Raw genomic sequence first — 26699 nt, 5'->3', positions numbered from 1 at the left:
ACCACGTTTCTTCCCCCTGAAGATGCTGCCAGAGCTGTCAGGCTCCTCTAACAAGGATCAGATGAGCTGGAAGATGATGCTCTCAGTCAGACTCTGTCTCTCTCACTCTCTCACGTCCTTCTGTGGCCATCCAGACCTGCCTTCCTCCACTAACTCAGCTTTTTAATGATGTGCATCCAGCAGACCAAGATTAAATTAAAATCTAATCCAAGTAGGGTGTTACTATATTTCAAAGAATCCGGACAAGCCAAGGATCTGCCCTCCTTTCAGTTTCTTTTTCCCTGATTGCTCTAACGATTTTTCAGGAAGATGGCTTATGAAAGCTTGCCATTTCCTTCACATTTTTAACAGCTCCTCCTTCTGAACAAAACCCCACTGTTGGGAAAAAGGACTTGCTCCCCACAGCAACGATGGGGTACTGCACACAAAGAAGCACCTAGCAGTTTAGTTCACATTTTTTAATAACATGGCACAATTTACATTACACAAGTCTTCGCTGAGGAGGAAACATGCTGAAGATTGAGAGCCGCTTCACTTTTCTGTTCACATAGGATCTAGAAAGGACTTTATTACATACAGGATAAACAGCAAAAAGGTTTGTATATAACAATCTCTTTACAATACTGAAAGCTACCACTACGGTTCCAGTGTACATATTCCTCAGGGTTGGGACTTTTTTGTATTTTTTCCTTTTGTTTGTTTAAAAAAAAAAAAAAAAGAAAAAAGAAAAAAAAAAGGAAGAAAAAAAAAGAAAAAGAAAAAAAAAAAGAAACACTGCACAACATCTGGAGTTCACAAAAATCTGAAGCTCACAACTAAACCTTCAGTTGACTACTAAAATAGATCTCTGATCATTAGAAACAACTGTTTGTAGTTAACTTTTTTCTTTTTTTTTCTTTTTTTTTTTGCCAAAACAGGGTAACAACTTCAGATATCACTTTAATACACTAGAAGACCAATGGAACTAATTTTATTTCATACATATATTTTACAGTCCAGTAGACAAGATATTGAATTCTCTCTGATAAAGTCATATTCTCTCCAAATATTTAGACAAGAAACGTAATGCATTATAAAAAAGTGTGTTATGAAAAGACAGATTTCAGAAGATTGATGCATATTTTTAAAAAGGACCACGTTCTTCAGGTTATTTCATGTCTTCTATGATTAGGGAACAACAAGGCTGACCTGTTAACTATTCACAGACTTTATTACCAACTGAAATACAATAAATGCCATTATGAAATCTGCAGCGGAGTTCATTAATTAAACTACTGATCCACAGTGAAAACATATCCATCATTTAGAAAAGTATTCTCTTGCTTGTAAGGATTTGTTTCAATGTAGCTAAAAACCACTTAACACAAAAAAATGTGTCTACAGGTAAAAACGACACACTGGCAGTAAAACCAGACATGAATGGCTATAAGCAGATATTCTTCCCAAAAGAAATTTGACATGTTAAGTGACAAAAGTTCTGGAAAATCTCCAGCATTGGATTATTACCGTTTAACCCAGATTAATATGTCTGAAACCCAATCTGCCACGACTCGGTACCAGTGATCACAGAGCACTAACCCTGACACCACCCAAGGGACACACACGAGCTGCCTGATGCAAGGGCTCCCACAGAAAACTCCACCTCTGAAGGGCTGTTTCTTCACCGAAACAAGAGAAATAGGCTTCTGCTAGAAACGAGTTTGTTCAGGGAAAATATGACTTTAATTATGTTGTGTGTTGAAAAGGCTCCTTTGAGTTATAAAGGCTTTTGTGAAAAGCCTTAAAATTCATTGCATAGTTGAAGGGGTTTAGCTGTCTATAACAATATAAGTAACACAGCGTAAGCAGACTGTGTTCATCAATATTAAGTTTGCAAATAGCACAGTTTAAGAAGTATTAATGTATTATGTTACTTAATTTTATCTATTTACATTTGTACAAAGTAAAGCTTTCATCTTACCCTTTTTGCATATATGAACCATTAATCCATGAAGCAATCTTTTTACATAAATATCTACAATTGACTTCACTTCTGGTTTGAAAGAGCTTTGTAGGGTTGACATTGGTGGTGGCTTGTTTCTAGTCAAATCGCTCAGACTGATGTCTTGTTCTTCAGTTCAAATTTCCAAACTTTTAAACTAGAAATAAAATAGAGTAGGAGGACACGAGGAACATATGGACTCGGCTAAAAGATCTGGAAAATTTCAACATATAATATACAAAAAAAATCATTTCAAAATCTTTGCACTCAGGTCTATACATATGGTACAGCGGGTCACATCCCCAGTCTGTATCAAGGACTAGAGTAAGGTCTTTATATTACGTTCATTTACAAGATTTCTGTCCCTCTTTGCTTTTCACCGAGTCCGGCTCTGCTCATCGAGCCTCGATGTCCTTGAGGGTGTGAGAGGGAGGCCTCTCTCTCATCTCCGTGGCCAGAGGAGTAGTCCTTCGCGGGGAGCCGGGCCGGGGCCCCAGCGTGGAGATGAGGGGAGGGGGCGCGCTGAGAGCCGCCGTGGGGGGAGTTTTGTTGAGGAGGCCGTTCTGGTGAGCGCCGGGGGGGCTGACACGGGGGTAGTGCATGCTGGGCAGCCCCGGCGCCAGCAGCCCGGGGTGCGGCAGGTGGCCGTCCAGCGCGGCGGGGTGCACCGAGTGCAGGCGCGCGTGCTCGTAGTCCTCGCGCAGCATCTGCAGCCGCTCCCGCTCGTCCAGGTGCGCGCCCCGCTCGTGCTCCCGCCGCGGCTCCACCGACAGCGGGTGGTGGTGGTGGTGGTGGTGGTTGTAGTCGTGGGGCTCCCGGTCCCTGAATGACCTGTCCGCTTCGTACAGCCTTGGCGCGGACAGGCGGTGGAGGGGGTCGTTCCTTAGCAAAAAGTCTCTGCCCAGGGGGTCTCTCCGATGGATATCCAGCTCTCTGTAGGGATCTCTCAAGGGATCTCTCATGGGATCCCAGTGGAAAGAAGGATAGGGGAAACGTTCTCCACCGGGAATTGGGCTAATTCCCATGAAAGGGGTCATCATGCGAGTCCTGTCCAGGCCACTGATGCTGTTCATGTGATGTATACCCGTCACACCGACAGTCATGGGCATGGACGCTAAAGGGCTGGGATGGACGTTGGATGTGGATATAGGTGGTGGCTGATCAGACGACCTGTGAGTCTGAGGTCCCTCAGGTTGAACATCATGGTCTTCCTTTCGCTCTTCCTTCACCTTGACTTCACTGCTTTTCTTTGGGTTGTCGTAGGCCGGCTCGTTCTTCCTGTCGGCCTCGCGGTTGGAAGTGCTGCTGGGCCTGGTGCTCTCCACAACGGGGGGCCTGGCATAGGGGGAAGGAACCCTGGGCATCTGCTTAGACTCTTCCACCACTCGGCTTTCATGGCTCAGGCCTTCTTTCTCCGAAACGTAGTTGTCCTTCACCTTGTGCTCTTCAACGTTAATTTCCTTCCGAGATTCGGAGTGATCCCTCTCTCGCTCTTTGGGTTTCTCTTTTTCTCGAACCTCGGGATTCAGATGGCTCCTGATCTGCTCACTCGAGCTGCGGTTATGTCCGAGGGAGTTTACTGGATGGATAGGTGCTGGCGAAGGATGGCTGGAGTGTCTTTTCTCAATGCTCTCCCTACAAGAAAGAGAAGTGTGAAATGAAGGCATGAGAAGCTCTGCAAAGAAAACAAAGCATCACAGGGCCTGGCTTTACCACTCGTGGCTTTGCAGAGAGCTGGTGACCTGCACCAGGAAATGCATTGTGCCTCTGGCACACCCAAAACTCCAGAAGAACATCCCATCTCTAAAGCTGGCCTAATCTGTTATCCCACTGCAGCAGATCTCCAAAGCTGTCCTGTGAAGAATCTGAGATCTCAAACACTGAAGTCCAGAGTAGGCTCCTATGGGACTCTAGCCCTAGGACATGTATTTCAAAGACAGCAGCCTTAAATGTTTGCAAAGAATGTAAGAAAGAAAAGTAAAAACATACTAATTTCATCCAAAAAGTGAGGCAATTAAATCCAAATTACACAGTTAATAGTATTCTACCTACTTCTTCTATTAAGAATACATTTGGGAAAAGAGATTACTATTTTTTCAAATGACTTTTAAAAACATTTCCAGACCTATGTACACTACTAATTTCTCCCCTATATTCTCTTCAAATGCCTAGCTTTTTAATTTACTTCTCACAATTCAATTTACTTCAAACTGAGACAAAACGCTTTTCACATTTGCTGTTTTTACTGATTTTTTTTTTTCCTAATGTTGGGCTGGAATAAAAGAGTCTTTAAAAAACCCCTCCACAAGTGCAGTCAATCCCAGAATCCCCCGACTGGAAGGGATGTGAATGTTCCAGGAGCAATCGTGGCTCTGCAGTGTCACTCCCAGCCAGGAAAGGGTCGCTGCTACAGCTCTGGGCTCTCTGGGGGGACCTCGGCTGTCTCAGTGTGGCTGGGACGGGCTGTGGTGCACAGACCATGCCACTGATCCCACAGGAGCCACCAGGGATCTCCACCCAACCAACACCGACCTCAGCGTGAGCACCAAGCTCACAGGGACCTTCCCACTGCAGGCAGGAGCTGAGGTCAATGCTTCTGTCTGCCTGGGCCATTTCTGGGTTGATAAGGTTAGAGCCTTGATGAGCAGATGATTTTGAGATGAAATCAAAGCCCTGGGTGTGATTCCCAGCTCTTCCTGCTTGAGCAAATGAATTTCAAATCGATAGCAAAGCTTGGGACCTCAGCTAGAAAGCTCTGTGCTCACCCCACTGGGTGCCACTGAATGTTGAGGGAGGGCAGGAGAGGCTCTCAGCTCCTCAGACGTTCTCTGCACAGGGACACAGCTCTGGGAAGGGATTCTCAGCCCCTCCTCAAACAGGGTGAGCACGCTGCACAGGGCAGTGCCCCAGGCACACGGCAGCGCTGCAGGGCTGCAACAGGGACTCACTGCAAGCTGCAATTGTGCACGAGGCATGGATGATGCTAAACTCCCAAATTACTGAAAAGAAACATGTTCTCAGCTATGATATGGAGTTCAGGCAATGCCAAAGCATCTTGCAAGGAGTGTTTTCAGTAAGGGATTTTCTTCAGCAGAACACTTCATGAGAAAACAACAAAACAGCAACCAGAATAAATAATCACATCATTCCACAGACTACCCAGATCATAGTAACTAAAATGCTTTGCCATTCGAGCCAGTAAAGTTACTCACATGCTTAAGCCTTTTGCAAGACAAAAAAACCCAATTTGTAACAGCAATTCCTTTTGAAGCATTAACAGCAGACATGAAAATAATGAAGCTATGCTACCAAACAGAAAATATTCCAAATGGAAAATGTAGGTGGAAAGATCTGTAGTTCGCCTTTCTTTTAGAACAACGTAGAAAAGCTCTTCCATGTAGTTTTAGAATATCTAATGTGTTAGCATAACTTCTTTTAGAAAAGGCTACTAATATCTTTGGGTTAGTGACAGAGAAGTCAGAAAAGCACATCTAAATATTCTTTTAGGTTAAAATATTAGAAACAAATAGTCATTATGTAGTAATGTGCAAACTTAACAGGAAAGCCATCAAGCCACAACTGAAAAAGCTGAAATCAGCCTCTCTACATTTTTCAAGGAAGGCATGACACTTGCTGAATGGCAAATTCTTATCAATTTGGTACTTCAGTGTTAAGAGGAACTGTTACTGCGTTAACTGAATAATGGGAACAGTCCTGACAAAAAAGTAAACATGACCAGGTTTTACTTTCCATTAACCCTTCCCAGCCTGGACATGTGAGCATGCAAGTCCATGTAAAGCACTGAGCAGAAGCTGTGTTGGAAGGTGTGCTAACAGCAGTGCAGGTGTAGGGGCTTCTCTGAGGGGAAAGAAGGTGCTTTTCATGAACTGCATGCTCTGAAGTTTGCTATGGTTTTGGCACATGACATTCCTGGTGCATTTTAGGGTTCTCATCTCACACCTTTAGCGTGGGACCCTCTGGTCAGGCCGTTTTTTAAGGAGGGAGGAAGTGTTACTTGTTTTGCAGACAAGGTCTGATTTACTAAGTTATTTAAGCATTTGAATGCGCAGATAAGCATCTGATGGACTTCAGAACCCTCTTTTCAATCCTGTCAGGCACTATCTCTATGTTAACCCTTCAAGAGACCTAGGACAACGTGACCCACAAGGTAACAGTGGGTGGGTCTGATTCTATTCCCACTTGACACGGCCTGAGCTGTGCTCCAGCAGAAAGCTCCTTCAGGTGAAGTGTGCAGTGCAAGTGGGAAGAGAAACCCTGCAGAGGGCAAACAGCTGAGCTGGAAACCTGCCTGGTGCGTGGTGCCACCCTGGGGACAGCTCCAGGCGTGCTGGAGCTCTGGGTTCACCACGTGCCAGGCTGGGGAGGGTTAAAAGCGGAACGGAGCCCCAAGCTTTGAACTAGACAATTCTTGGAAGTGTTCTTTCGTACCTTTCTTTGTCATCTTTACTAACAGATGAGTCTCGTTTATCTACATCTCTATCTCTGTCATGAGCTGCAGCAGATGAACTGCGCTCCAGCTCTCCTGGCTTCAGCCAGGGCGGAGGGGTCGGGAACGAAGGAGGAGTTCGGTGCAGTCGGTTCCAGGGCTCGTGAGGGTTGCTAAAGCTCTGCATACTGGGGCCATCCTTGTGGCCGAACATTGAGTTGGGTGCTGAAATGGTGAAGTGGAAAACAAAAAGGTTTAAGAAAAAGGTATGCTCTAGTGAAGGTACTTACCAAAACAACTTTTACAGCACTCAGAGTTAAAATGAATACATATTATTGGGAGCTGGAAAAGGAAAGGAAATTAACAGAGATTCATTAGAGGGTCTCATTCCTAAAAAGGGGCAGGCATCTGACAGCTCTTTTAATTGGAAAGGGAAATGCTGTGGATAAAATTGACAAGGGATGAAGGAGGAAGATAGAAGTGACAATGATCCTTATTCCAAATGTTTTGGAGACATCGGGAAATGACCGTTATAGGGACTATAAATAATGGAACTTGTTGCGTTTGATCCTGAACCAAAATAAAATAATATGTGACCAAAATCATGCCAGATTTGAAGGATGAAGAAAAAGAGTGACTTTTAAAAGGATGATTTTCTGCAACTGGCTACATTTAGAGAAATGTTGATGACCCTGGACTACTAAATGCACGTTAGTGATCTTTTCCAGGCACATGGCCTGGGATTACTGGTGAGAAAGGAAAAAAAAAAATAGTCTCCATCCACAGCTCCCTAGCTGCACACATTATTTACTTCTGAACATGCAACAAAACCATGGGAAACTTCACAAACACTCCAAGGCTCTATTTTATTGTATTTTTTTTAAAATGAATAATGTAATGGTAACATTTAGCACTAGGTTAAACCCGAACTATTAAGTAATTAACAGAGAACAAGACTAAAATGAACAGATTTACTGCCAGCTGGAAAAGGCTGCTTTCCAATGCCCATCTCTTAGCGGTAGGTGATGTAAGGCAGCAGGAGCAGAGACAGGGAGCTGAGAGTGGCCCTGCTGAGCTGCAGGGCAGGGAGGGCATGGCCCAGGTACTCACTGACTGTGGGGTTCCCGAGCCCCCCGAAGGCGTTGCTGCCCACGGCGGTCAGGCCGCTGAACGACGCCGGCCGGTTGAAGGGCTCTGCAAACCAACACAAACAGCTGAAAGCCCTGAGGCTCACAGCTCCCAACCCAGCACCGCTGGGGCATCCTCCTGCACGCCCCAGCAGTGCTGGAACAGCGTCCCCACACACACTGCAGGGCACAAAACACTGCCTTGGCTCCTGGCCATACCCGTGGCATCATCTACTAAAAAACTCCCTCTTAAAGAAAAACAAGATGTTCAAATGGACAAGATGTTCAAATGTTCAAAAGATACTTCGTTTGGAACCTGCAAACATCTCCAGTTTTGCTTTCTTTTATTTTCTTCCTCAGGAAATGTCCCTTGCTAGTTGGACTATCATTAACTCTGGCAACTGCTCTCCAAACACCTTCAGGCCATGTCTGCTAAACTAGAGCCAGGGTATAAATAAAATGTCCTGTTCCATTGGTATGTCCTGCTGGCCTGAGCATTCTGTGATTCCCTTGGTGTTTATTGCTAATATTATAAAAAATACTAGTATGGACTGGAAAATGCTGGGACAATTATTTTAGTTAATGCACACAGGCAACAGGAAAATCATATTAAGCAAATTCTCACTTTATTTTGGAGAGTCTAACAATTCTGATGAAGTCACTTCTGATAAATACCAGCACAGAGAAAGAGAAGCCCAAAGCCAGCATTTTCCACAGGCAGGAAGGTGCAGAATGATAAACCTGCATTGTCTGTTTGCTGTACCAGTTTGGTGACCCTCCCAAATCCTTCCCTAAGCAAAATAAAATGCCAGATTAAACTCTTGGTCTTGGATGCTCCCATAAGGAGCAGATTACCTTATTAGAAAAGCAGTAAGTTAGAAAGGAAACAACAACATCTGGGAACTTGGGCGGTTCTGTTTTAAATGTGTACTCACTAATTTTCACCAACTGACACATGAAGCCAGATCACGACATTTTAAAGCTATGTTTCCTATTCACTTCAACGGAAAATCAGATACCCAAGCAGGAGTTAGGAAGAGAAGCATCTCTGTGATCTGAAGCCTTGCCCTTAAGGCGTTTTTTTGACTGGTTTTAGGCATAACTCCAATGAAACCCAGCCAGCCCTGCCACTCTGCTCCTCTGATGCCCAGAAGTATTTCAAAACACAGCCACTGACACTTTTCTGCATATTTAGAACTTCTACCTGGGTAAAGACTAAAATGAAACAGCTAAAATGTGCCACTTGTAAAGGTTAATAAGCAGAACAGTCAGGGTGTCTCCACACAGGAAGCCTGTGATTTCTCAGTGCCCAAAGTCTGCATTCCCCAGGAGCTGAGACAAGACGTACCTAAGTGAGCAGCTGGGTTGAGGAAGTTGCTGTGATGGGGTGGTGGCCCAAAGGGGGTCCCGGCTGGGTGCCCCCCACCTGCAAAACAAAGCAAAAGGGGTCAATTCCCAGCAGAGGCTCCCAGAGGGACTCGCTGTGCTCTGAGCTGCCCCTTCTTGAACAGCTCCCGAGAGCTGTGCCCTGCGTGGGGCTCGCAGGACCCTGTGCAAAGAGCAGCTGCTCCTCCAAACAGGAACACTCAGAGGATAAGGCATGATGGGGAATGAATGCTTCAGGTCAGAAACAAAAAGCAAATGCAGCTTATTTGCAACATCTCCTCTCCACCATGCATCAGACATCACGCTGTGAGGAAATGTTCCTTCATTTACTGCCTGTGCGGGGTTTCAGCAGGTTGGGCTTTTTATAAAAAGCATACAGAATCATTTTTAATTATTTATCAAATAGACTAATAGCCCCTGGCATGTCTAGCAGAGAGTTCATAAGCCAAAGCATGAGGGAAATTCATGGCAAGGATTAGCATTTCAATGAGCAGGGAGCAAGAAGGGCATTTCATTTTCAGTACTCACTGGCTGTGGAGAAGAGAGTTGAGGGCCGAGCCAGGTCATGGGGATGGTGGATGGCTCCGAAAAGGCTGGGGCCTGGTGGTCTGCTCAGAAATTCTGGTTTCAGGCCAAAGTCCAGCTTGTGTGGATCAGACTGCATCTGTTTCTGAAATGGAAAACAGGACTTGGAAGAGACTGTCTGAAAGGTAATAGCAAAAGACACTTCCAGAAGGATGTGGGTAGAGCAGTTCATTCATACTGATGTTTTAACAGGAATATTGGTTTTTGGGACCCCGAGCACAGGTGCACAGCTGTTTTCCTGGAAGGGAGATCTAAGGCAAAGAGGGAAAAGCTCAGGCTCCTGCACATTTCCTGCTAATTTCACCAGTGTTTTCACATCCACCCCTCCAGGGTGTTCAGCACAGAGCAAACATAAAACCCTCAGAAGAGGCCTCAGGCAGTGGCTGAGCTGCAAGGGCAGGCTGTCCCACAATAATAAACAGCAATGCCAGCCTGGCCCTGCTCCCAGGAGCGTTGGAAGACCAGACATGGAGAGCAGAACAACTCATTCCCAAGGGAAAGCTGCCACCAAGAAGTGCTGGATGCAGAACATCCTCCAGTGCCCCTTGGGCTGCAGCGAGGGGCTGAAAGGAAGCAGAGTGCAGAACAGGAGTGGCTGAGTCCCACTCTGACAGCTCCCACTCCACACTCAGCGTGCTGCATGTTTTCATTTGTGTTGGATTCAGCAGGATCCCATTTGTGAGGGCAGTTTGCTGAGGCAGCCGTGTTGTGAGTGATAAGTGGATGAAGGATGGGCTCTTCCTTGTGCCACATCCTCGTTTCAGTGGTGCCCACTTCAGTAGTTTTACAGCATGAAGGAAGAAAACCAAATTCCCAATTACCTGTGCTGCCAGAACTCCCTAAATGCAGATTGCTGATTAATTGTGCAGGGCAGCTGAAAGGATTTATAAATGGGTAACATGGAGCCAGGAGATCTTAGCAGAAATTCTGGAGCAGGCCACGCTTTATAAATCAGTATTTAATACTGTGCCAGCCCCAAGTACAGACTATTACAATGATATAAATATGCATATTAAAAAGTTATGATCAAATTAATGTGCATGCCTCATAGCTGTTTTTCAAGTGCTAGAAACATGTCTGGGTAGTCATGAGAACAAAAAAAAAAGAAATAAAGAAGGAAAACAAGAAATAAAGAAGGGAAACAAAGGCGTTATCCATGTCTGGAGATAATGGCCTGCAAGAATACTGAAATGGCAAAGGTGGCCAAGTCAAGGTCACATCTTTTAAGGAAGTAACACTGAAGTGCTGCAATAGTTAAAAGGATGTCAGAAAATACAAATGCCTCAGTTGAAGCCTGTGTGCCAGATTTTTATGCTGTGAACTCTTTTTATTCTTTTTTAACAACTGAGTTATAAACCCTTGACAGGCATTACTCAGAAAAGCAAAAGCTGGCTGAAGCTTTAATTGCAGCCATATGAATGGTGCTGCTCTAAATAATGAACAAATCCCCTGTCTGAAGAGGAACAGGAACACCATGGATGTGTTAAAAGATTTCTGAATGTGTTGGTTTACCTTAAAATAGTACCAGGGAATGGTCAGATTTCTTTTCTCCCCAGCTGCTGTTCAGGAGAGCAGCCCCTGGATGCCAATCCTGCCTGATGTATTTCCAGAAAATGTGTAACACCTGAGCGTGGTGCCCACAAAAATCAATGTAAATCTCTGCACTGCTCTTAGATCAGGCTGTAAGGCCTTTCCTAAAGGAGAGAGGCCCAATTATGGAGCATAAATCCTCTCCTGAGCAGTGGGCAGTGTAAGGAGCAGCGTAAATGTGCCCTGTGCCCTGAGCTGCTGCGCAGCCCTGCTGAGTCCCCGGGGTGTGCAGAGGTCACCCAGGTCTTGCTGCAGAGGCTCAGGCAGCCAAACAGCATCCACAGCTGCATGCAATTTTTCCTGAGGTCAGGAAGGTTGAGTTTTAAAGTTTCCCATCTTGCCTGCTCCTTCAGTGCCTGCTGCTGCCCTCTGCAAGCAATTACCAGGCCAGATCGTTACTGGCAGCATCCTGGGGCAGCACAGGGAAACTGGAAATCAACACATTTGATTCCCTGCTCTGTGCTCAGGCAGCACCTGCAGCTGGAGCAGAAGAAAAGGCACCTTCAGAAGCATGGGAGTGAGTGTGAGGAGGAGGAGAGACCGTCCTGTGTGAGGCACAGATTCACCTTTTGTGGTCACACGAGGAGGGGGGACCCCAACTCTCCCTACTGACACACTTCTCAATCATTCCTGCAAATATCATCATGCACAGCCTCAAAAACTCCAGCAGCACCCTTTCATGTGCTTCTGGGCTTTATTCTTGCTCTTTTTTTAATAGGCAAGGTAGAATATATGAGGTAAGAGAAATGGCTGCATGAAAATGGCATTTACTGTGAGTTATAAATATACTGGTCTGACCTCTGTCTGAATATCAAATCAAGAAAGATTCAAAGGACATAGATAGCATGGGAATAATAATTTCATTTCAAGAAAATACCTTTTCAATAAAATAAAAAAAGGACATATAACTCTCTAGGTCTATAATCTTGTCTTTTTTGATAATGGGAAGATGAATGAAGATCACTAGCAGGGGAAACATAAGGAAGCAGAGAAGAGAGATACGTCTACTGCAGCAAATTAACCTGTCAACCTTGTTTAAAAGGGTTATTTTTAAACTCTATTAGCTGCAGGTTTTCATAGCTGCTCAACATCTTCATATTCTTATAGCACTACCCTACACAATTCAAGTGCACACACAGACTGCAAAGTGCTAAGGATTCCCTGGCAATTTTAGTTTCTAACTCAAGTTATTGATTCCTGAAGTATGAGCAGTGAAGAACAGCAGCCATTCCTGACTTACTGAAAAACTTCAGGGGCAACACGAGATTTTTAAGTGATGAGCCCATTGAAAATACCATAAAGGGAAAGAAACTTTCCCAGAGTCCACGTGCAATGGAAATTCAGTTACAGTAAGAATGGAAAACTGCCCATGGCCTTCACCCTTGGTGTCTCAGAGCTTGTAAAATAATTAAGACAGGACTTCCATTCCCTAAGCTTCACCCCAGTGAGGCAGTGTCTGCTAACACAACATCCCCTGAGAGGCTGTGCCTGCCTGGGCAGCCCAGGCACATCCAGCTGCCACATTCCAGCCAAGAGGGGCTGGGAAGGAAGGCTGAGGGGTGCCTGGGCAGCCACACTGGGTAAAGCATCCTAGGGACAGGAGGAACCTTCCTGCACCCTCTCCTGCCCCTGAAGCAGATACACATGCCTAGTGTCTCCAGAAAAAAATCCCACTTGATACATTTGTGTCCTGAACCATAAACAAACTTCATTTATTCACCCATCCATTTCACCCCTCCTAGCTGCAAAGCTGTAGCCATTGTCCCAGATCTGCTGTCCTGCCTCCAGCACATCCCAAACGCTCTGCTGGGACTCTCTGCCTTCATCCTTCCACCTACCCTCACAAATGAGGCTTCTGCTGAGTGCTGTGAGGGTTACTTTAGCAAGGCCATGGCACACAAGTGCCCAGGTGAGAGCCAACCCTTCCTCTCTGAGCTCTGCTCTGTGCCCTCTGCCCCCAGCCCAGGCACTGACCTTGACTTTCTGTTGGTGGTGGTAGATCTGCCAGGCGATGTGAACGTGCATAGCACACCACTTGCCAGGTTTCTGCAAAAACAAGACATCAATCAGTAACTTTCAAAAACCTGTGATGCTTTATTCTATTTCCAGAAGCAAACAGACCCTGAGCCCTGTCTGGTTTGGACTGGGGGGTCCCCACGCCAAGACAACTGAAAGCAAAGGCTTCCCTCTCCATCCTCCTGGAAAGCCAGAAATGGAAAGGCTTGTCCCTTGCTAGGGAATTTATCTGGCTATCCATGAATGCTCCTGTCATGCTCTGATGCCCCTGGCTGGGGGTGCAGCTTGCTGCTGAAAGCTGTGTCCCAGCCAGCAGCTGCCCTGCACAACTGGACTGCCCACAGCTGCACTCAGGTCATTCCCACAAACGCTAGGATTGACATTTCCAGCCAGAGATGAAAATGGAAGTGGTTTAAAAGGTCACTCTGGTTTTCAGGATTCATCTGGCTCCCTCATGTCTGTCCCTGTGAGACCTCCGCTCATAAATGTACTGGAAACACTGGAGGTCACTCGATTCATTCTGTTTTGGGGGTCTTTGCTTCCCCCAAGTCACAGGCAGCAAGAACCAGAGTGTTTGTTCAGCCTCCTGTTGAGACTGAACTCCATTTCCAGCACAGCTGGAAACTGTCTGAAAAAGGCTCATTTGAGAGAGACTTTCTCTAATTTTGTTACTTAGGGGTCTGCAGTTATCTACACAAGTAACAACTCCTGCAGATGTAAAAATTATCACAGGAATTCAAGTGTCTCCTTAAGCTACTTGTGAATTAAATGTTTCACCAATGATGGCACATGGTCTGCCTTCTATCTCTAGCTGTTTATCAACCAATAATTAAATTATAAAAAAATAAACTCTGGCTCACAGACACACTACCCTAAACTCAGCCTTTTTGCTAATTTGCAAAAGCTGGCTGTGCTAGTGATTTACTAAGTTTACTAAATCAAAATTAAGACCTTTTTCTTGAATGTGCTGGAAAATTAACAGAAGCTCCTTTTGGATGAGTGATGGACTGGATCTTTAGATCCTTATTTCTAAAATATTTTGTGTTTGAAGTGGATTGTCTGTCTGTAGTGGACAGTGAGAGATACCTGGGTGGGAAGTCCCACCCTGAATAACACTGAAAACATGCAGTAAAATAATAAAGCAAGCTCCTTCAGAGTGCAGTGAAATAACAGGGAATCACTGCCAGGTTCTCTGGGATTTGCCTCAGGAAACCATGATGGATGGATCATCAATATTTAACCTCAAATATTCACACGAGGGGCTGCATGAGAAGAGCAAAACTTCCAGCTGTGAAACTCTGCCTTGTCCTTGAGTGAGCAGGAGCTGCAGGAGTGCTCTCCCCAAAGCAGGGCACAACTGCCCAGGTGACACCTGGCAGCTCTCATTTGGAATTATTCTCTGCTGCAACCTGGTGGGACTGAGCTGAGCTTGACAAACGGGAGCACAGGAAGATTTCTTACCCTCAACATGGGCCTGAACGGATCTGTCAACTGTGAAGAAGAAATGACAGCTTGGTTACACGCCTGTCACTCAAACAATTGCTCTAATTAACAAATCTGTACTGCTTCATTAAGAGGCGAAATTAAAATGTTAGAATTTTACTTTCAAATGAAGGCCTTTTGGATAATAATTAGCCCTGAGCCTCCATCTCGGTGCTGTCCCCTCCCCCTGGCTGTGGCACCTGAGTGGTGACAGCAGCTCCAGCAGGCTCACACGGAGCTCTGGCCCCTGGCAGCAGCAGCAATTTGTTGATTTAATGCTGCAGGAATGGCTGGTTAACTGCACTGATGGAGGCACGGCCCTGTCCTTTGGGCAAACTCCTGCTCTCATCTTCCAGAGCTCCTCAGCTCATGGCAAGGCTGGAAAATGGACAGGGCTCCATCCCAGGGAAGGGCTGGGATGGCTGGAATGGGATGCCAGCAGTGTGCCCACCCACCAGCCAAGGTCATGGCCTTGTGCCTCACTGCTGCCCGAGCTCTCCTCTGGCATAAACGGGCTTTCCCTTAATTATTTTCACACTGAAACAGATGTTGGTAAACAAGGCCCATATAAAAACCCAATTTTCTCATTTTTATTTTTGATGTGGCCTGTTGGGTTTTTTTTTTTTTGGAGTAGATGATTTTCTTATTCCCCTTTTTTCGCTCATATTTCATCAATAAATGCTGGGAAATAATTCAATTTATAGGGTACTGCTCATTTGTTTTGGATTTTCTGTTTTGAAATGCAATACTAAAGGAGATTTATAGGTGCAGAAGGTACTTAGCAGACGCAGTGATGGCACAATGCATCATCTTGAAATAATCGAAACTCACTCCCAGTTGAATGGGAACATAAAGCTAAATGACTTCCTGATGGGAGCTCTGGTTATCTGCACTTAGATAAACAAACAGAAATGTGGTTCCTTTTGGGGTAAAGCACTGGAACTTGGCCCAAGGCAAAGACAACAGCTCTGGAAGTTCAGCCATGCCACAGCTCGGAATTTCAGGAGAGCTCCTCAGTGCTTTTGTCTGAGAGTTCTGCCGAAAATATTTAAGTGTGAAGCTCCTCATGGCAATAATGGCCATGAATTCAGACACACCAACACCCCCTGGGCAGAGAGGCAAAGTGCTGAGGCAATAAATGCTGTTCACATCCGCTGGAACTCAGAAATCCAGAGGCACCGAGTGATCAATAAAGTGCATCCTTATTTCACTGGGGCAATCAATGCTACAGTAACCCAGGGAATAGCTGTCATTACCCACATTAAAAACAATTATAGACTACAAACACAAATCCTGGGGAGGCTTGTACCTTTTCTGTGTTGAATTGGACTTTTATGCTTTTACCCCTGGGCCTGGGGGGGGAGAGAGAGCTGCCAGCAAGGACAGAGCTCTGCCATTGCACAGGGGCTGTTTGAAATGCTGCCACAGAACTTCTGCAGGAAACAGCTCAGACAGCTTTGGTTTTAGGCTGTTAATTTGGACATACTGAAGATGACAGCTCTAGCATTCAAGGTTTCAGGAGGAACAGATTTACTGTAGAACAAGGAAACAATTTTTACAGACCCGTGGATCCTTCTGTAGAAGGGTATGTGGGACCGTTCCAGGTCTGGCTGCAACATCAATGGGATTGGAAGTCTGGAAATTCCACAAGGAGAGAGAGACAACATTAATGAGCTGCACAACAGTAACAATGCCTACAGGCAACAGAATGTGCAAAATAATAGTTCTTTATCATTGCACTAAGCAATGGAGATAAACTTCTTATAAAGGAAAGGAGAACCAGTAATGTATTATCATCTCCATATCCACACTTTGACTGTCCACCAACTTCCCATTAGTTGAATCAAAACCACTGAGGGAACGGTGACTGTTTAAACTGGAGAATCATCTAATGTGAAAAACCTGATTAGGAACACATTTATGACACAGCATCAAAAGCAGCATTTGGAGGAGCCAGCCCCTGCTCTGCTGATTATCAGTGATGCACTCAGCACACAGAGCATCACTGCACAAGGACCTCAACTCCTTCCACAGGGACTGCCACAATATGGATAGCAGGAAAACATCCAGTTGGAAAAATTTAAAGCCCTTCCCATTATTTGAATGTAAAATCACAGTTAATGAAACTTTGCAGTTTTGTGGAACCGCCCCCACCAACAATAACAAAACAAAAAAAAAATGAACCGAAAAACCCCAACAAACAAAAAACAACCAAAAACCCACAAACCCCTACATTTAGATGGAGCTTGTTCCTATGTCAAAATGAAGAAAATAGAAATCAGCTCCAGCATAACTAACAATTAAATAAGGGAGTTGTTAACAACCTGATTACCATACAGACTAAGAATCCCACTAATGAACTGATTTACATATTCAGTCATTAGAATGGATGGGCCAATGTAAGGAAGAAGGTGTCTCCTCTGCAGAAATTCCACTCCTGATTTCAGTCTTTAGCTGCAAAGACTGACTTCCTCCCACTGATAAATAAAAGCATGAAAACAAAAGAGAAAAGCCCTGAAGTTGCCACATTTCTGTCCCCCAGCTATCACCCATGAGGAGAGCCAAATCAGTGTTCTGCACTGTGCTGGAGGTAATTATGGAAATGAGTAAACAATAATGAGCACCATTTCTTAAAATCCTGATTATTACATGACCTTTCATTCATGCACACTATCTCAGAACTAATTACATTGCTTCTAAAGTTAACTGTGCCTTTAGATAAATAATTAAAAAAACAAAACTGTTTGTAGATGTATCTGAACCTAATGAGAAATAACTCCTCTTTGTGGTAAATTTGGAAAAAGGCAATTGTCCCCTGTGGAATGAAGGCCTAAGAACATTCTGTCATGCCAGGGTGAGCAGTTCCAGGGAATTCTGTCTTACCTTGGGCTGGAAAGCTCCCTGCAGCGAGCCAAAGGGGCCGGTGGGAGGGATCATGGGAGGAATCCCTGATACAGCTGGAGGATAGGAGTGAAACAGCTGCAACAGAAAAGAGAAAAAAACATCAGCACTGGGTCAGCACCAGCACAGCTGAGGAGAACACAGACAGCATTCCTGCAGTAGGAAAATGTTACATGGAGAAAACTGAGAAGCATTGAAGTGATCTCATTGCAACGATGTTAGTTAAAGCAGTCAATGGGATGTTCACAGATGTCGTGAGGTTTAGAGCTTAAAAGCAGTTCCAGAATCAGACAGCCAGCAACCTGTACCTGCCTCGGGCCACCAGAGCCTAAGGGAGACGTTTGCTCCTCAATTATTAATTTTTAAATTGGAGAGAGGTTTTAAATGGTTTCAGTCTGTGGTGCATTTCAAGAGAAAAGGCAGAATCCTGAGCTGAATGAGACTGAGAAATCTCCTGTTTAAGTGGAAAAAAACCCCTTATGAGTTCTAGGATATTGTATCATTAAAACTCCATTAGTAGGTTGGAATTTTAATGGTATCTGTAGGAAATGAGGAAAATATGCACAATTCTTACTTCATTAGCCTGTCTGAGAGGATATCCTGCCACGTTTAATATTAGCAGACAGACAATCTGATTTGTTAAAGATTAGAATTTACACAAAAAGTTAAGGCAGAGCCTCCCAGAAATGTATGGGACTTTTTTTATGAAGAAGAGACTGCTCAGCACAAAAATGTGCCCATCTCCACTGGCCTGACTCACACAAGTGCTCTGTCCTAAGGAATTTGGGAAAAAATGAGAGGCTCCTCTGTGCTAACACAGAGCAAACACAGGTAAACAAGCAGGTAAATGAAACAAATAAATTGTTTCCTGTGAGGGTGGGCAGGCCCTGGCACAGGGTGCCCAGAGAGGCTGTGGCTGATCCCTGAATCCCTGGGAAGTGTCCAAGGGCAGGTTGGATGGGGCTTGGAGCAGCCTGGGATAGAGGAAGGTGTCCCTGCCATGGCAGGGGTGGAAGAGATGATTTTTAACATCCCTTCCAGCCCAACCCACCCTGTGATTCCGTGATAAACCATCACACACCAACGTGCCCTCGTCTCTGTGCTCTGCCAGTGAACCTTTGGCTCTTGCTGTGACAGAAAACTCTCCCCATTCAGTGAAAATGCTGCTATCACACACCAAACTGCTTCCTGGCAGCAGTCAGGGATTCAAAGCATCACACTCCAAAGGCATTCTCAGCATGAAACCTCTGGATCTCCGAGGGGATGGATCTAGGAGGGGCTGGGTCTAAGAGAGGATGGCTGCCAGCTCCACTGGAATTGCCACCCAAAAACCTAACAGGGTTCTCTGGCTGACACCAATTCCCCTCTGAACATGGCTGAGCAAAGTCAAACTACTGTGTGCTACTTTTAAGATCAAAATAAATGAGTTAATGGCTAATTGAACAGAAGCAGGACTGGGCAAAGTCAAAGACTACACATGAGGGGTGGGAAAACACCGAGCAAATCCCATCCCAGGGTAAATCAGTACCACAAAGTTGTGATGGATTTGGACATGCCAGGCATACAGGTGTGCTTTTCTTCATCTTTTTCCCTTCTAGCTTATCTTGCAAGGTCATTTATCCATATTGTATTTACTGAAAGCTGAGAAAACATTTCAGAGGTATCAGAAGATTTTCTCAGTTTAGAAGCCTGGTATTGAGCCTCTGTTCATGTTGCTGCTGTTGTTTTTAATTCTATTTAATTTGGACCTGCTCCATCCAGTGGCGCAGAAAACATTTTGAGATTAGTTGATACTGAACTGTAGGCATTTGAGAAACCATTAAGAGACATTTGTCCTCAATTACAATATTTTTTAATGAGTAAAATGTGCTTTAAATTCTCCAGTGTCTTCTGTCTTTAATTCTCTGTGTAATGGACTAATTCTAACTGATGGGAAAAAGATGTAGTACTTCGTATTCTATTGACTATGACTAATAATAAGGAATTCTTTCTTCAGTTTTACAACAACTGGCAAGTTAATCAAATGTGACCTTTCCTCAAGGTCAGAAATGTTATTAAAAAATAAATAGTTTATCTCCATGATTAATTTGTATCACTTAAATTCCTCCAGCTTTCAGAATCCACCTTTCATAGTCAAATGCTTCCTTCTTCCCAAGTATTCCTTCTCTTTTGAGCAGCAGCTTTCCCTTCCAGCTCTCCCTGAGGAAACATGCAGTGACCACAGCTTGCCTTGGCCAGGTGTGTGTGGTGCTCACCTGGCAGCAGCTGCAGGTAAAAGCAAAGCCTCACTGTGCCACAAGAGAAGAAATAACACTGATGGAAAACTCAGCAATAGCTTCTATGTGAGCTGCACTCCCTGTTCCAAACTAGATGGATTTTAGGTCTCAAACAGACCCTGCTCTCCCTCCAAAGTTCACCCACACTCACTGCCAGCTTTAAGGAATCTGAGTTCCAGGTGTGCACCTACAGTGGAAGCTGCTGTCCCTGGGAGCTGCTCTGTGCAAATGCCATGTTCTGACAGTATTTGTATTTGTGTTTCTCCTGCCCTGGGGTGTGCCCCCAGCCCAGCTCCCATCCCCTGTGCCCTGAGCAGTCCCAGGGGTGGCACCAGGGGACACTGGGCTGGCCTGGCTGGGGTCAATCTACCCCCTGAACCCATGTGAAGCTCAGCAAGTCCAGTGCAATTTCACCCTGCTCAGGTGAGCAGCAGTGCCCTTTGGAGTGGAAGTGGGAATGTTTGCCCAGTGCTCCTGGAGCTCTGAGCCTGCACACACCGAGCCCTGGCTGCTCCAGTGAGCTGCCAGACACGGACAGCATGGGCTGTGAGCAGGGGTTCTATTTAATACAGACACCAGTGTCTTAACCAGTTTTTTTTTTGCCCAGTTCCACTTCTAAGCAAAACCAACACATAAAGCCAAATGCTCTGCAGATTTCTGAGTGCTGATGCAGTACTCCTTCTCTCATCAAAATATTGCTCTTGAATTAAGAAACTCTTGCCAGACACCTGCCTCTGCCAATAGGATGAGGAAAATACAACCCAGAGTTCAGCAGCAAATCAATCAGTAGATTCAAACCCTTAGGAGCAGAAGCTTTACATTTAACTGGAATTTTAAAAATCAGTTCATCTCAATAAGTAACATTTTTGGTAGCTTAGATAAACACATCTAGTGCATAGCTGGATTCATGTTGCTGTCATCAAACAGAGCTTTCAAAACACAGCAAGCCCAGTGGATCAGATGAGCTTTTGAAATCTGAATAATAAGACAGGTTTTCAGATTTTATCAAACAAAATATGATAGATTGGGAAAACTATTAGATTATCTATCCCTGAAGGATTTGTATGATAGTTTGTCAGTTTGTTTCAAGTTCCTTAGCAAAAATATCAGCCCAAGGGTTTGTGGCACAACTGAAACACCGTGATGGAATCACTGCTCTCTCCTGCTTCACAAAACAGTCAGCTCTTCTGTCTCATCTTTTCACATCAAACCTGGCTCCAAATGGTGTGTGAGCAAGAGATCTTTTGACTGGAAAAGCTGATACTGCATCTTTATCAGAAACAAGCACCACGAATGCAAGCCTTCAAAAGCCAAAGCAACCAAGGACGATAATGGTAAATCCTGGAGTGATGATCAGGGAGAGATTTGACACTGTGTCATTGATTGAGTGGTGATCCCAACCCACCACAGAAAAGCAGTGGAAACAGAGCAATAAAACTCACACTGTGACGGTAGAAGGGGTCAACTTTTGTAGGATATTTGTCAAACTGCAAAGGGATCAAAGCACAAACTAGTTACTTTCTATTTCCTTGCTTTACTTCTGTTGGCAAAATAGAAGACAACTTCTCTATTATTTGGCAACCAACAGAGAGGAAGAAATATGCAGAAAATTAGTTTCCAATGACACTGTTTGGGATTTTTTCTTTCTTCAAAGTAAATGAAGATCTTTTCGGGACAGGACGAAGGAGGAGGGCCCAGAGTGAACACTCCAAGCAGGACTGGCCAGAGCCTCGCCCCTCAGTCCTGTGCTGCCCCCTGAACCTCACACTGTGACAGAGGGACAGCCCTGCCTCTCCTGCCCAGACACCCCTGGGCAGCACAGGAGCCCTTCCCCACGAGCTGGCAAATTCTCCACAATACTTTTGTAATAAAGAATAGAGTTGTGCTCTACTTATCCTCACATTTCTGCCTGGGGTACGCACCATGGGCGGTGCTGGCGTCGGCATGATGGCAGTGGGAGGGATGGCGTGGGGAAAGGGCGTGAAGGTGTGCTGGTGGGTGTGTTGGTGTGTGTGCTGGTGCTGGTGCTGGTGCTGGTGGAACTCTGTCCTCAGGTAGGGCGGCGGGCCCAGCGAGGCCCCGCGGTCGGCGCTCTGCGAGGCCAGGAACCGCGTGTTCAGCTCCTGGCGCAGGAGGTCTTGCTCTGAAACACAGAACCACACAGGAGCAGCATTAACGGCCTTGGGAAAGACCTTGGAGATCATCCAGTCCAACCCATGACCCAGCACCACCAGACCATGGCACTCAGTGCCACATGCAATCTTTTCCTGAACACCTCCAGGGACAGTGACCCCACCACCTCGCCCGTTCCACTGCCCAACCACTCTTCCTGTGAACTTTCTTTTTTTCTAAAGTGCAGCCTAAACTTCCCCTGGAGCAGGGGAAAAAGGCTGTGTCCTCTCATCCTGTTGGTGCTCCCTGGGAGCAGAGCCTGACCCCACCTGGCTGTCCCCTCCTGTCAGGGTGTGATGGGGTCTCCCCTGAGCCTCCTCCTCTCCAGGATGAACACCCCCAGCTCCCTCAGCCGCTCCTCACAGGACTCAGACCCCTCTCCAGCCTTGCTGCCCTTCCCTGGACATGCTCCAGCATATCCCAGTGTCCATCCTAAACTGGGGGGCCCAGAACTGGACACAGCACTCACGGTGAGGCCTCACCAGCGCCGAGTACAGGGAAAACAAACAATAAAACAACTCCCCCAAGCTCTGGGGCTTTTCCAAAGGCCCACAGCGCAGTTATTCAGTGTCCCATCACTAAAGGGGGCTCTTACCTGAGTAAGTGCTCCCAGCCGGGTGTCCTGGAACCTGCAGCGTCCCTGACGTCAGCGGGGGTGGCGGGGGCAGAGCGGCGGGAGGGGCAAACATATTGGGGTGGTGAGGGTGAGCGGGGGGCTGCAGGGAGGGAGGGAAGCTGTGCAGGGGGCTGTGGCTGGCCAGGGACAGCGGGAACGGCGATGCCGACGGGTGGTGCGAGATGTGCGGGGGAGGCGCCTGGCTCTTGGCGGGGGTGCTGCTCCTGCTGCTGCTGTTAACGAGAGGAGAGGAGGCACTCAGGGCTGGTGGGGATGGAGAAAAGCCCCAGCACACTCAGCAGCACGACCCCAGCAGCCCCCCACGTCTCACACGGCACGGATGCGACTCGTGTCACAAATCCCAGCTGCCATTCCCAGCCCTGGGACAGCCCTGTCTCCAACACCTGCTGCACCTGCTCTGCTTCCTCTGCTTCCTGCACACCTGAGCCGTGCTGTCCCTCCCTGCAAGAGGATGCTATTGTTCCACAACAGCACAGGGGTGACACACAAAGGAGTAATCAGCCCTCTGCATTCATTACTTAATTATCAGCTTTTTCTACATGACTGCTCCTGGTTCATGTTTGCAGGCAAATGAAACTCAAAATCACTGCATTAATAATTTTTTTTTTTTGCTATGAATTACTAAGATGAAAGACTGCAGAAAATGTGAAATGAAGTTGAAAAGGGAACAGATTTGTGCTTCTTGTACAGGTAATGCCCCTCTCTACCCCACAATAAAATGAAGTAAGACGAGTCAACAAAAGAATTATTTGTGATTACACCGGCTGCAATTTTTCAGGTTTCATCTCCTACTAATAAGTATTTAAAATACATTCATGGAAGGCTTAGTTCTCCTTGCCTTTATTTCAAGTAACGACATGCTTCTATTGCAGTGACTTTTAAAGACAAGCAATACCAGCTTGGTTAAAAATAAATCCAGCTCTTAAACACCTCCCAGTCTTTAGTCAAACCATGAGGCAAGCACAGTGCTGCTTCCCCAGGTCTTGAAGGTCACATCTGCCTGCTGGGAGCTCAGATCTGGAGAATGGCAGCCCAGCTTACAGCAGGGAAACCTGAGGTCCCTGACTCAGAGGCACATCACAGATTCCTGTGCACATGGTGTTTAATCTCACTGCTCATCTTTGTTACTCACAGATAAAAGGTGAGGCTGATCTCACCGTGGCCAGGTGAGAGAAAAACACTGAAGCCTGCAAGGTGTTGGCAGTGCAGGAGAACACGGAGCTGTGAAGTGCCTGGTGTGTGACTGCCAGTGCTGGGCTGTCACCAGCTGGACCTCGGGCCAGGAGCTCCTGGGCTCCTCGCCCTGGGGCATGGCAGCGCTTGGAGAAATCAGATATTTACAGGGATGGGAGGGCAAAGCTGTCAGCCTTCAGCGAGCTGCCCAGCCTGCAGGAACTGGGCTTTTCCTCCCCTCATTCATACTGTGTGAAATTCCCTACAAGAACCCAAGTACAGCAGGGAAAAAACCCAAAGCAAATGAACTGAAAAGACCCAGAGTTTATGGGATCACCAGGTCACAGAAAGTGATCCTGGCTCACCTCAGGGGAGGAATCAAGGTTAAATGCACCAAGCGCCTTTTATTTCCCAAGGATGGGATGGGCTGTGCTGTCACTTCTTTATCCAGTTCCCCTTCGGGCTCAGTCCAGCATCCCAGACCCCTCTCCAAGCACCTACCTTAAGCTGTTGAGGCTCAAGCTGCTGCTGTTGTAGGCAGAGAGTGGCTGTGAGAGGCTCTGGGGATGGGGCTGCACCGCGGGCAGGGCCGGGTGTGCCGGGGGCAGCGGCGACTGCGGCCGCGGCGGGTGCTGGCCGGCCGGGGGCTGGCTGCAGGGCTGGCTGCAGGGCTGGCTGCAGGGCTGGCTGCAGGGCTGACCACAGGGCTGGCTGCAGGGCTGACCACAGGGCTGGCTGGCAGGAGGACGGCCGGGCTCCTCGGGGGCTGTGGGCACTGGCACGGCCGGGGCGGGCGGCGGGGCTGGAGCCTCCGGGCGCGGGGCGAGCGCGGGGCTGGGGCAGAGGCCCTGGGACGGCGGCTCCAGTGGCGGCGGTGTCACCTGAGGACGGGGGTCTTTAGGCACCACAGGCTCAAGTATTGGGTCTTTGCTGCTGTCCTGGCTCTTCTCTTGGCTCCTTTCTAGTCCTGATATTTTGGGGACAGCTGGGCCCCTAGCACCAGGGTCGGCATTGTCAGCAAGCGCGCCAACTCCCACCTCTTTATCTGCAACAGCAACAACACAGAGAGAAAATGGTTAAACGTGAGACAGACCAGCCCAAAGGCACTGCTGGGCCACTCACAGTCCGGGCACTTCCATCTTGCTGCCATCAAGAATCATCCAGGCGAATGTGAAACTGAATCAAATCCATCTGCCCCAGTAACTCCACAAAACAAAACACGTGGCAGAGAAGACAGACCTGCTCAGCGCTCCTGTTCTCCATCCTTGTTACTCATCAGCACTCCCTCCCTGAGAGAGCAAACTGAGGGAACTGACCCGCTGAGGGAGCCAACTCCACGGCAGCTCTGTGCTTCTCACAGAATGTTTAAGTTTGGAAAAGATCTTTTGCCATGTTCACCACTAAATCATGTTCAATCCACGTGACCCTGCTGTGTCTGTGACTATCACTGGCTTGGCTCCATCACACCAGGGAGCAGCCAAGGCTGCTCTGGGGACACCTGTAGGTGACCCACGTGATTCAGGTGACCCAGAGAGACTCTGTAGCTGGGAGAACCAGCAAACACTTCCCTCTGGAGACATGGATTTGTGTAATAAATACAGGCAATATGCAGCTTTCCATCACTGCTTCTCTTCCTAACATGCAAACCACTAAAATATGACCTGAACTCTGCATTCCGGCTCCTTTGTCCCATCTGGGTGTTCCTAAAGAGTTAAAGGCTGGCCAGTTGGTGGCCAGTTGGGAACATCAGAGCCACAGGAACAGCCCAGCTGTTCTCCACTGACAAAAAGGCCCTGTTGGAATTTGCCAGATGTGACATTCCTGGAGATTGATCAATGCAGAACCCTCTCACTGTGCCATGTTTGCAGATGGGTTCAGCATGTCTGGGAGCAGCAAAGAGCACAGGAGGTGCCAAGAGCCAGCACAGGCTGTGCCATGGCCACCCCCAGCCTGCCAGTCCTGAGTGTCCTGAGCATCCCTGACCCTGGGGAATGAAATCCCCTGAGGGACACCCCTGCAGGACCATGTCAAACTTACAGCGGCAAAACCCTTCTTCTAAACATGAAATCATCCAACTTTTCCATGTCCAGGTGTGAGACAGCTGGGTTTGGAGTGTCATCCAGAAATGAGGCCCATCCTCTCAACTCCTCCTGCCTGCATTTGGGTTCAGCTTCTCCATGCCTGGCCTCAGGCAACTTCAGGGATCAACTCAGAGCCAGCACTAAATATTCCACTTTCCTGAGAGGAAAGTTTCGGATTGAGTTTGAAGTCCTCACTTCACAAGTGGGAAAATTACAGGAGTTTTCAGTGTTCTGCAGCATTATCTTTGGGACTGAGCATTCAGTCTACCAAAGAAATATTTTTATCATTTAATTTAAGCATCATTTAATTTAAAAATGGTATTAATTTTCTTTCACTGCTTTGGTAAGTTGAACTCTTGGTAACACTGTATCTGCCTAACTCAAATTTTCTCCAAACTTCTTAATGCAAGATAAAACCCCAGACCTTTCAAACCTATTTTCTCCAGCTTTATGGTGGGTAAGTGGGGAGCTGGTACAAAGTGTCACAAGCAATACAAACCCCCAGGATATCTCTGGAGTCATGGAATGCAGGACAGATCCAACCCACAGACCACCAGCTCTTTCCAAGCGCTTTACCAGGCTTGAAGTAATGAATGAGATTGCAGCCCTGATTGTCCATTTCATATTGATTCGACGTTGGTCAGAGCGATGTGTGGAGAGGGAGAGGCAGGTGCCAGGAGCTGTTACCAGCAGCAGGGAGGAGGCTGCGGGTGCAGCAGCCAGCACACATCAAACAGGCCCCAGAGCAGCTCAGCTGTTCTACTGGATGCACAGAATTTGCTAAAAACAATTTCTCATTTTTAGCACACAGTCATCTTTCATCCTAATTTCCAAGGACACTAACA

The 26699-nt window shown here is 46.6% G+C and overlaps 1 protein-coding gene across 7 annotated transcripts in view; it reads right to left on the bottom strand.

Annotated features, from left to right (window-relative positions):
- Positions 1–953: 953 nt before the first annotated feature.
- The window catches only part of AUTS2 (activator of transcription and developmental regulator AUTS2), a 663646-nt gene continuing 637900 nt past the window's right edge, over positions 954–26699 (bottom strand). For 3 of the 7 annotated variants that reach the window (XM_088066212.1, XM_088066213.1, XM_088066218.1), the window contains 13 exons: positions 24275–24818; positions 22559–22812; positions 21693–21934; positions 21234–21278; positions 17498–17593; positions 16178–16249; positions 14594–14623; positions 13091–13162; positions 9470–9611; positions 8904–8981; positions 7539–7622; positions 6431–6653; positions 954–3616 (listed from right to left, as the gene is read on the bottom strand). In XM_088066212.1, coding sequence (XP_087922338.1) covers positions 2377–3616; positions 6431–6653; positions 7539–7622; positions 8904–8981; positions 9470–9611; positions 13091–13162; positions 14594–14623; positions 16178–16249; positions 17498–17593; positions 21234–21278; positions 21693–21934; positions 22559–22812; positions 24275–24818 — 3122 coding nt within the window. In that variant the 3' untranslated portion in view covers positions 954–2376. The remainder of the gene's footprint in view (positions 3617–6430; positions 6654–7538; positions 7623–8903; positions 8982–9469; positions 9612–13090; positions 13163–14593; positions 14624–16177; positions 16250–17497; positions 17594–21233; positions 21279–21692; positions 21935–22558; positions 22813–24274; positions 24819–26699) is intronic. The other 4 variants (XM_088066217.1, XM_088066214.1, XM_088066215.1 and 1 more) reach the window with 4 other exon arrangements.

Source organism: Pseudopodoces humilis, chromosome 23 (assembly GCF_049639895.1).
Source record: "Pseudopodoces humilis isolate 2021_Gansu_Grassland_sample_001 chromosome 23, ASM4963989v1, whole genome shotgun sequence".
Taxonomy (NCBI): Eukaryota; Metazoa; Chordata; class Aves; order Passeriformes; family Paridae; genus Pseudopodoces; species Pseudopodoces humilis.
Note: the sequence above shows the minus strand (reverse complement) of the source record. Positions and strands in the feature narration are given on the sequence as shown.